Source organism: Carlito syrichta, unplaced genomic scaffold (genome assembly GCF_000164805.1).
Source record: "Carlito syrichta isolate Samal-C Ts95f unplaced genomic scaffold, Tarsius_syrichta-2.0.1 Scaffold315646, whole genome shotgun sequence".
Classification (NCBI taxonomy): Eukaryota; Metazoa; Chordata; class Mammalia; order Primates; family Tarsiidae; genus Carlito; species Carlito syrichta.
The window spans coordinates 401818-412870 of NW_007259742.1; the positions used below are offsets into that span (position 1 = coordinate 401818).

The 11053-nt window shown below is 42.1% G+C and overlaps 1 protein-coding gene across 1 annotated transcript in view; it reads left to right on the forward strand.

Moving 5' to 3' along the window:
- The first annotated feature begins 5929 nt into the window (after nucleotides 1-5929).
- The window catches only part of SRGN (serglycin), a 15272-nt gene continuing 10148 nt past the window's right edge, over nucleotides 5930-11053 (forward strand). Inside the window, exon 1 of the mRNA XM_008073095.1 lies at nucleotides 5930-6090. Coding sequence (XP_008071286.1) covers nucleotides 6015-6090 — 76 coding nt within the window. The 5' untranslated portion in view covers nucleotides 5930-6014. The remainder of the gene's footprint in view (nucleotides 6091-11053) is intronic.

Here is an 11053-nt window from a genome sequence, read left to right on the forward strand (position 1 = left end):
AATCAGTTCCAACAGTAGACACTCACACTAACTTTTTGGATGAAGAGTGGCTGTATCCTTTTATTCTTTAGTGAAGATTAAAAGTTATAATTCACCATGAGAAAAATGTTTATTCTCTCAGGGTCGTGAAACCTCTAAATAACATTTCACTAAGTGATTCTGTTCATATTTTATGTTTGTAACCAAACTAAAAAAAAAAGCTTAGAGTTTGGTTACAAAAATAAGAACCCACTAAAGTGTAGTAACTTAATTGGGAAATGTGGTCAGCCTCTGGGAATTGAAGTGAAAAGGCCGTTGAAGTTGGGTTGATGGTCTGTGGTTACAAATTAAGGGGCAAGAACTCTCTTCCTTAGTGACTGATAACCTTAAATATCACTGCACGTATGTGAGTATAATTTTGTGTGTTTTAGGAGAAGGAAATGAGTGAGGTTAAAAATATGGTCATTGAGTTTGGGAACTTGGATGCTTGCTTCTCTTCAGAGGGAGCTTAGAGTCTTGAAGTAGTAGAATTGATGGATGGGTAACAGGATTGTCTAGAATCAACATACCAGTTAATTCTGGGGACATTGTTAGGACTGTGCAATGCCACAGGGTAGGATGGGGTAGTGTATAAAATAAAAGCAATGAAGGAAGGTGAGAGGGATCCTGCCTGCTAGGGATTGGTAGGGATTGCCAAAGACGGGACATGGTAGCTGTCATCTCTGGGTGGGAAGTGACCAGGGATTTGCCCTTTCTTTGAAGTCCCTCTTTGCAATTCTTCAACGGCCAACTTTTTCATAATAAGCATTTATTAATTTTTTAAATTAGAAAAGATAATTAACTAAAGATAGACAAAACAATTTTAGAATAGCATTGTTAGATAGTGTGTCCTGGGGAAAAGGTAAGATTGAAGAAGTCAAATGAAGACCTCATTTCTTGATTCATCTTCACAGAGTCTGGTTCCTGTGTCCACCCTGCTCTCTTATGCCTGAAATTTCCCCTGAGAGATTTGTTTTCAATAGTTTTGATTCCTGTGAAAATATTCCCCAAAGAAGAAAGCATTCTCCAGTCTCCAGTCATGTGTAGCAGTAATATTCAGTGAGTGACTTCCATCGTGACTTTTGGCTCTTCAAAGCCCTATAATTGAAATTGGAAGTTCATATTCCACTAGACTGAAAGTAGCATTTGAGAAGTTCTTTAATGCATTTCTTTTTTTAAAAAAAAGACTATTTTTAGAACAATTTTAGATTCACAGCAAAAGTGGGCAAAAGATACAGAGATTTCACATAAGAGTATGTCCTGCTCTTGTTTTTCTTCTATTCGTATTGTAGACCCAAACTATGGCAAGGAAGCTCTTTCCCTTCTTCCCTTTTCAATCCAAGATTATACTTCCAAGTTCCCCAGCTTTTAAGTACCTGAGGAGATTTCTGGACTAGGACTCTGGAGACTTTTAACAAGGAGGGGGAATCTTGCCCTTGGGACACTAGATGCATGGCTACAGTGATGAAAGGAAGGGAGGAGTTGGCAAAGGAGCCACATGGCCCTGTGGGTGATGTGCTTGAGACTGTGCCGTCTCCTAGGGCACCCATCCTGTGGTACCCATCTACTATTCCTTAGTGAGGAGACCAAGGACATAATGGGAGTTTATCACTTGGGACCAGAAGCATCAAGATAATTTTTTGACTGGGCGTGGCGGTGTGCGCCTGTAGTCACAGCTCCTCTGGAGGCTGAGGCAGGAGGATTGCTTGAGGCCAAGAGTTTAAGAGCAGCCTGGGCAACATAGTAAGACTCTTGTCTCAACAAAAAAGAAAATAAAATAAAATTAGCCTGTTGTGATGAGTACCTATAGTCCCAGCTACTTCGGAGGCTGAGGTTGGAGGATCACTTGAGTTTGAGGCTACAGTGAGCTATGATTGAGCCATTGCACTCCAGCCTGGGAACAGAGTGAGACCCTGGAAAAAAGAAAAAAAGAAAAAAGAAAAAAAAGACAGCTGGGCTCGGTGGCTCAGCCTGTAATCCCGCGCCTTGGGAGGCTGAGGTGAATGGATTGCCTGAGCCCCCGGGGTTCGAGACCCGCCTGGGCAACTTGGCGAGATCTCATCTCTACAATAAATAAAAAATTAACCAGGCATGATAGCACATGCCTGTAATTCCGGCTACTTGGAAGGCTGAGGTGGAAGGATCGCCGGAGCCCAGCAGGTCGAGGCTGCGGTGACCAAGAGCGGCCACTGCATTCCAGTCTGGGTGACAGAGTGAGACTCCAACTCAAAAAAAAAAAAAAAAAAAAAAAGAGACAACAACAAAAACAAATGAAAAAATGAAAAAAACTGATCATGCTTATAATTCCAGCCCTTCAGGAAGTTGAGAGGGGAAGATTGCTTGCGGCCAGGTATTTGAGACCAGCCCGGGAAACATAGCAAGACCCTGCCTCTATTTAAAATAATAGCTGGGCTCGGTGGCTCAGCCTGTATTCCCAGCACTTTGAGAGGCTGAGGTGAGTGGATTGCCTGAGCCTGCGGGTTCGAGACCCACCTGGCCAACTTGGCGAGCCCTCATCTCTACAATAAATCAAAAAAATTAGCCGGGTGTGGTAGCGCACGCCTGTAGTTCCAGCTACTTGGAAGGCTGAGGCGGAAGGATCGCCGGAGCCCAGCAGGTCGAGGCTGCGGTGGCTGGGAGCCGCCATTGCACTCCAGTCTGGGTGACAGAGTGAGACTCCAACTCAAAAAAAAATAAAAAAATAAAAAAATAATAATTTTTGCAAGGTTTTTTTTTCTTTAAGAGGTAAGGTTGGCTGGGCTCAGTAGCTCAGCCTGTAATCTCAACACTTTGGGAGGCCAAGGCAAGTGAATTGGCTGAGCCCAAGGGTTCGAGACCAGCCTGGGCGGCTTGGCGAGACCTTGTCTCTACAATGAATAAAAAGTTAGCCAGATATGGTAGCGCATGCCTGTAGTTCTGGCTACTTGGAAGGCTGAGGTGGAAGGATTGCCTGAGCCCAGCAGGTTCACGCTGGGGTGGCCATGAGCATGCCACTGCACCCCAACCTGGGCGAAGGAGTGAAACCCTAACTAAAAAAAAAAGGAAGTAGGATTTCCTATGTTGCCCACACTGGCCTTGAATTCCTGGGCTCAAGTGATTTTCCCACCTCAGCCTCCGAATGACTGGGACTACAGATGTGCACCAGCACATCAGGTTTGGAAGGATCATCCTCTAAGCCTTCAGAGACACATAGATTTGGCATAAGATCTATTTACTGTTTTGTTTTTGTTTGTTTGTTTGTGCAGTGCCCACTTCAGAGTCAAGACCCTCTCAATGAAGGGGCAAGAAAAAAACCCCAGAGACTGCTAAGTGATGAAATCATTAACTTGAAGCTTCTAAAAATAAATAAACGAATGAATAAATAGCCTTGAAGCCACACCTGCAAGCAGTTTTGTGCTGCCTTCAATATCTTTTCTAACAACCTCAATTCATCTTAACAAGTGTTTAGTTGTGATGCCAGGAAGGCTCAAGTGCTCCAAACATATCCCTCTTTTAAGAAGACCTCCCTGGCCAGGCTCAGTGGCTCAACCTGTAACCCCAGCACTTTGGGATGCCAAGGCGAGTGGATTGCCTGAGTCCACGTGTTCGAGACCAACCTGGGCAACTTGGCAAGACCTCATCTCTACAATAAGTCAAAAAAAGTAGTTGGGGATAGTAGCAAGGGCCTGTAGTTCCTGTTAGTTGGCAGGCTAAGGTGGAAGGATTGCCAGAGCCTAGTAGGTCGATGCTGGGGTGGCTGTGAGTATGCCACTGCACTCCAACCTGGGTGACTGAGACTCCAACTCAAAAAAAAAAAGACCACCCTGAAACCAATAGCTAATGAAAAGCAACATTTATGTTGCTTTTTTAGAGCTACTGTTAGCTTCTTAGACAACAGGACCTGATTTCTGTCATGTTCTAGGAACAAAGAAATCCATTTTACAGGCAAATCATCCAAATGTGAAGTAAAGTAGGTATGTTTAAGGTTGCCTGGTAAAAGAAAGATTAGGTCTGAAACAGAGTTTGTCTCTTTAAATGATGGAAGATGTGAATATCACAGAGACTGAGACTTAGAGAAAGACATCAGTCCTATGTGGTTAATGGAGGAGCCTTTGAGCAGGAAGAAGGTGCCCAGCCCAGAAGAGTGTTGCCGGTACGTCCCTCATGACATGTGCCATGTGCTTTCGAGGCACCCTCTCATTGGCTTCCCATATCATCATTACAATTGGCACAAGGGAAGTGTGAAGAGTTAGGTGGCCCAGTTCAGCCGGTCAGTGAAGCACCTGGTCTTGGACCCAGCTTGGCTGACTGTGGCACACCTCTGTCCTGTTCTCCTGTAGCTTGAAGGGGACGAGGTAAGTGAGGCTGGAAAAAGACTTCGGAAAAAGAAACTGGCGGTTGTCAGTGTACAGGGAAAAGAGTAGATACTTAAAAATACACATTTTTAAAAAATTACCACAATCCAGAGAAGGAAAAAAACGAAGTATTCCAATGGAAAAAGCCCCTAAAGTCACCATTTTAAAACACAAACTCTAATCAGCTCTGAATGTTTACAGGAAACATATTGAAGCTATTGACAGGAACTATTGTTTTAGTGCCCAGGTTTTCAATTGAGGGTCAGGATGAAAAGGGGCCGGGACCTCAAATGATATTTTAGACTGAAACCAATGTTTCATGGTGGGAAGCTCCCTGGGCTGATGAGTGTGAGGGTTGGTTGCAGGACTTGGAGGAGTCCCTGGGTTGCAGGACACACTGCTGGCTGGCTGGGAGGGGCTTCTGAGGAGGGTCAAAATGTGCGTTCTTTGTGTTCTTGCACCACAGCGATTAGATTCTGAGGCCCTGTTCTCGGCAGGAAATGGTAAAGGAATCAGCAGGAAGCCTCAAACAAGGGAAGGGAAACTCCTCCCTCCTATCAAAGGACAGGCATGGGTGAGGATGAAAATGGAAAGTGGGGCTATGTGCACTGAGCTGTCTCAGGAGCTGTAGGGGGAGACCTGTTGAAATGGAGAGTGGCTGAGCCTTGAAAGGAAGGAAGGAAAAGTTATATGCCCAGAGGGCATGGGTGTGTGATAAACTTGTATTTATTGTATGACTTTAACATGGAGTCTTGGTCCTCCAGAAAGCTGCACTATAGCCAGGACGAGATAAAATTCCGTTCCTTTATTTACATGAGGCAGAGGTATGTGAGGTCCAGCGTCCCACTGAGAGGACAACCTTTCCTTTGTTCCCAATTTCTGGTATATTCAAGGCCAGAAGACCCAAAAATCATGTTGAAATTTTTTGCCAGGAGAATAGATGGAAGTATAACAGAATCAAATCCTAAGAAATACTCAGGGTGAAGGAGCAGAGGAATGCAACATGATGTTCACAGAGAGAATATCCTATGTTCTTGAGAAAGAGGGAGAGCTAGTGACCCCACAGGATAAAGTGAGTCCAAGAAGAGGAAACTGTTTATCTAAAGTCCAACAACTCGTTCTTGTAGACAAGAATTCAGCTTTGAAGTTTCAGTCCTCGAGCTTGGCTCAGTGAGTTGTGATACTCCCTAATGAAAAAGAAAATTCAGAACATTTTATGTTGCAGGTGCTCATGGATGAGAAGGCCGCTCCTAGATTTCTTATCTCATCAAAAATGCACGGGACTCTTAATGCTAGCAAGCTTGTGTTTAGATTGTTACCTGAAGAAAGGAAAAACAAACCGCCCCGAATGCTGATGCTACTGTTCTGGTAGGAAAAAAATTTCTGACAGCCAAGCGCAAACAACAAAACTTTTGAAAAAGCGGGCTTGGGGAGAGTCCAATGCCGTTTCATAATGGGTATGAATAGTTACTTTGCTGCTTTTTTTCTCCTTTCTGAGTTTTGATGTGGATCTCTTTCTATTTGTTCAGGAAATTGTGACGTGTGTTCTGGGCAGGGTTTGAGGTTTTGGAACCTTTTCTAAAAGGGACAGAGAGCACCCCGCTACATTTCCTAATTGTGAGGTTGGCGTGCAGCCGGTGGAGCTGGACTGAACTGGCCACAATGCAGAAGCTACTCAGGTGCAGTAGGCTTGTCCTGGCTCTCGCCCTCATCCTGGTTTTGGAAACCTCAGTTCGAGGTAAGACTTGGGAGTCTTGATCCCCTGCCATCTTCTTTGTAAGTCCCAGCATCCACACAAGTGATCACATTCATTTTAAGGGATACGATGTATAATACTGTGGGGAAGGAGGCCAAGAAGAAGGATGAGGCGGTGGCTGAACACCCTAGTGTGAGTTCAATTTAGTTCTGTACTAAGAAAACTAAACTCTGGGGCAGGTATCAGTCTTGTAAACTTTTACAGTGATTGAAATGATTGCTATTTTTATTTGGGGATTTAAAAAAGGTGTGGTTTATACCTTCTGAAAATTCAAGAAAGGACCATAGAAAATGACCCATGTGCCTGTTGCCCAGAAGAGATGGCATATCTGAGTGTTTTGGGGGCATCTACCTACCCCTGACTGTCTACACCAGCCCTAAGAGTTAGTGCATTGTGGTGATGTTATTATTTCTACAAAATATATACAAATATATATATATTTTTTAATTGGGGTAAACTTGACTGTGTTTATTTTTTATCTTTTTAAAAACTTGTTTCTTACTGAAAATTCAATCATGTTTAGACATAGTTAATATAAAGCCTAACTGATTTTAAAGAGCAACCAAAGAATGTAAGTATTTGGGCTGTTGCTCAGAGACACAGCACATTGGGAAATATCTTCTTGGGTTTCTCTGTGATTTAGGGTTGTTTAGTCAGGCTGAAGCAACTTAAAACCTCTAATGACTGAAAAAATGAAAATGACTAGTTAGTAAGAAAAATACAATTTATTCTCCTTTGGTAAATAAGAAATCTTGTCTAATTAAGGCAGAGGTCGTGGCCTGATAAATAGATGGCAGGACTTACAGAAAAACATTAAGTTCCCCCAAGTGGTAAAGGAAATGTGGAGTCACAGTGACATATACGTCCTGGATTTGTTTCTTCGAAGTGACTTCTAGTTGTCATGATCTTACTTCCGGTGGAAATGAAATCTTTCAGTTGATCTCAGAGACACTTATTTTATATTGGAAATTTATAAACTCCTTTTCTTATGGTTTTGCTAACCTTGAAGAAAAAAAGGAAATAATATTGCTGGAACTTTCTTGATCTATTTATTTATTTATTTATTTTGATTTTTGAGTCAAGATCTTGCTCTGTCACCCAGGTTAGAGTGCTGTGGCACTATCATGGCTCACGGCAGCCTCAACCTCCTGGGCTCAGGTGATCCTTCCACCCCAGCCTCCTGTGTAGCTGGGACTACAGGCATGTGCCACCACAGCTGGCTAATTTAAAAAATTTTTTTTTGTAGAGACAAAGTCTCTCTATGTTGCCTAAGCTGGTATTTATTTTAAAAGTGTAAAACATTTTCAACTGTTGGGAGCAGGTTTTACTTGGATCTTTTAGGAAAAAATCTTCAGCTTGATGAAATAATTCCTTAATAACCATATACTCCAAAAAGCTTGAGAACAGTGAGGTTCATACTTGTAGCACGGGCTTGAGTGGCCAGGTCATGCTGCATATACCCTGACAAGAGCTATGTAAGTCCTTATGTTTTCAAAATTTCCCAGAAATGTCACATTTCCCACTGAGATTTCTGAAGTAAAACTAGAATGAAACAAAATGTTTCTTGTATAGTATGTATTCATTAGGAAAAAAATGAAGAAAAAAAATCATCATGAAATTGTATAAAATGCTAGCGTTTATGTTGTCACCTGGTAGATGTAACTTTTGTTTGAAATAGGAAGCCAAAAAAAGAGACGATGGCTGAACTGAAAAACTAGGGTGTTTCCAAAGAAAGGTGCTTAGTATTGGACTCAAGGACTCGTGCCCACATCTAATCACAAGGGGAATTAGTTAATCATGCATGGCTGCACATGTGAGTGATGGCAGCATGAGGCTGCCATGCAAAGAGCTGTGACACCGTTTCATTAACCTCCATGTGGTCCGATAACATTCTTTCTTAACCCATTGGCTTGACTAGTTGAATTAACTAGGCTTTTGGCTTGCTTTTTCGGAGCATATGCACAACCATCCTAGGTTACTGTTTTAGTCTGCTAGGGCTGCCATAACAAAGTACCAAGGACTGGATGACTTAGACAACAGAAAGTTATTTCCTCCCAGTTCCAGAGCTTAGAGTCCAAGATCAAGGGGCTGGCAGGATTGGTTTGATTCTGAGGCCTTTCTCTGTGGCTTACAGTTGGCATCTTCTCCCTTGTCTCCACACGACCTTTCCTCCATGCCTCTGTGTCCTAATACTGTCCTCTTACAAGAACATTAGTCATTAGGGCCACCTTAATGATCTCAACGAAATATATCTGCAATGACCCCATTTCCAAATAATGTCACATTGTGAGATACCGCGGATTAGATCTTCAACATATGAATTTTTTGGGGGGGGAGGTCATAACAAGTAAAGACATGGTATAAAACTGTATCTGCCGACTGGAAAGAAACAAAAATTTGGGGATTTGGGGGAAACCCTGAAGAGCACCGATGGCTCATTTAACGTAGAGCTTCAGGGGATTTTGATACAGCCTGTGAATACACTCTTTTGCCTCTGTTTTTCAAAGCTGCCCACAAAGAGGGAAAATGAAAAATCCAAGAGCAGCTGTGGCCAAGGGAGCCCTGTGTCCACAATACACTGTCTCCTAGGTCATAGTAACGAGATTAATGCCACCCATGTGGGCTGCAGTTTGTAAAGTGAGTTCACAGCCATTTTCTGGTAATCATAATTCTATCCCTTATGAGGAAGAAGTAGCACCCATTTATAGAGGGGAATACTGGATACGACATTCATCATGTCATTTGCTCTATGCATCAACCTCTTGCAAGGCCCATTACAACTAATTAATGGCAGAATTGGTTATCTGAGTTCAAGGTCAGAATTAACTTTCTACTACAGCTCGTGGATTAGAGATTTTATTTACTTAACATAAAAAGCCTTCCATTGACTATAACCCTTGCTATAATGTTTCCCCCTGAGTTGAGGGAGAAGTTGAAAGTAAACTTAGAGCTTTTTATAGCTTGTCAGATCATGCAAGGGTGGGGGAAGCTTATCCATCTTGTAGAATTGATAGGCCAGTAGGAAGTAACTCCAGTTCAGATAATACTGCTATTTTGAATGAATCAAAACGATCTTTTTTCTCTACCTCATGGTAGTTGCTCTTAAGTTTCTTGAACATGACTGTAGTAAGTTTCCATTAAAAATAGGAAATTAAGCTGGGCTCGGTGGCTCAGCCTGTAATCCCGTGCCTTTGGGAGGCTGAGGTGAGTGGATTGCCTGAGCCGGCAGGTTCGAGACCCACCTGGGCAGCGAGACCTCATCTCTACAATAAATCAAAAAATCAGCCGGGCGTGGAAGTGCATGCCTGTAATTCCGGCTACTTGGAAGGCTGAGGCGGAAGGATCACCGGAGCCCAGCAGGTCGAGGCTGCGGTGGCTGGGAGCAGCCACAACACTCCAGTCTGGGCGACAGAATGAGACTCCAACTCAAAAAAAAAGAAAATTACTAAATTGTGATTATGTTTGGGGAAAATTGGTGTGATAATATAAAGAGATACAGAGAGACTACTGGAGAAGGCTGTTTGCTCTGGTAACATTTACTCATAGCAAGTATTTTGGTAGAGCAGGACTGTGGGGTGATATCGGGGAGGTGGGGGAGAAATGAGGGAAGGGATTCAAATACAAATCATTTTCCCCCCCTGGAATCCACTACAAAAGTAACCAGCGGGTCCAGTAAGTGGGCCTTTTCGGAAGATAACATTTCTGTCCACGGGCATACTCCTTTTTTATTTTTTTAAATTACTATAATCATAAGACATTTATTTCAAGCAAAATAGTCAAGATACTCTCATAATTTCAGGGACCAGAACTATAAATTTTCACCTCCTGCCAACACCCTTGAATAGCAGGAATTCTGTGTCTGTAACCATACTCTTTATTTTAAGGTACATTTAAGGTCATTAACCCCCAAATAGATAGACTTTTGGAGTGGGAGCACGCCTACCTTTGATTTTTTATGCAATTTAAAATTTTTTTAAAGTGTTATTATGATAGAGTTCACATGTCATACAATTCACCCATTTTAAAGTGTCAATTACATGGTTTTTGGTATAGTCACAGAGTTGTGCAGCCATCACCAGAGTTACTCTTAGAACATTTTCCTCATCCTTAAAAAGAAAGCCTTCTTGGTCACTGCTAGGTCATTGCCACTGCCGTTGCCAGGCCATGGTAGCTATTGCCTTGCTAAGCTATGGTGTGGCCATGTGCTCTTTGAGCTATGATCAGGCCATGTTTCCTGGCTTTGGCCCCCACCCCTACCTTGGGAAGGTGAATCTCCTCTTTCTTTCTCTCTGATTGACTTTCTAAATAAACTACACTTTCTAATCTTAAAAAAAAGAGGAAGCCCTCTTTATAAATGTTAATAGCAGAGATTCTGAACTCCGAGGGAATTTTGCATTTTAGAAATATTTTTTACTAATTTCCTAAAGATGTGTCTGTTATACTAGTGAAAAGATGTGGTCTTCACCTAGATCCTTCCTCATAATGCATTTGTTTTATTTTTCTGTTTAATTTCCTATGCAAGCAAACACTTTCTCAGTTTGACATTCAGTGCGTTAGCCATATGCCAAGGAGACTGTGTAGACAGGTTCTGTCCAATGTAGTAGACACTAGCCACCTGTGGCTACCAAACACTTGAAATATGGTGAGGCCAAACTGAGGGTTGTGAATGCAAAATATACATGATTTGGAAGCCTTAGTAAGAAAAAATGCAAAAAATCTCATTAATAACTTTTCTATTTATTATGCATTTGATGACAATATTTTGAATATATTTGGTTCAATAAAATGTATGAAAATCAATTTCTCTTGTTTCTTTTTACTTTTTAAAATATGGCTAGTATAACTTGGAAACCTCTTTACTAGTTTGCTTTGTTTCTATTGGACAGCACTGTCTAAACAGTGTAAGATGTGAAGATATCGCCCTCTGCTGGAGGAGATGTTACAT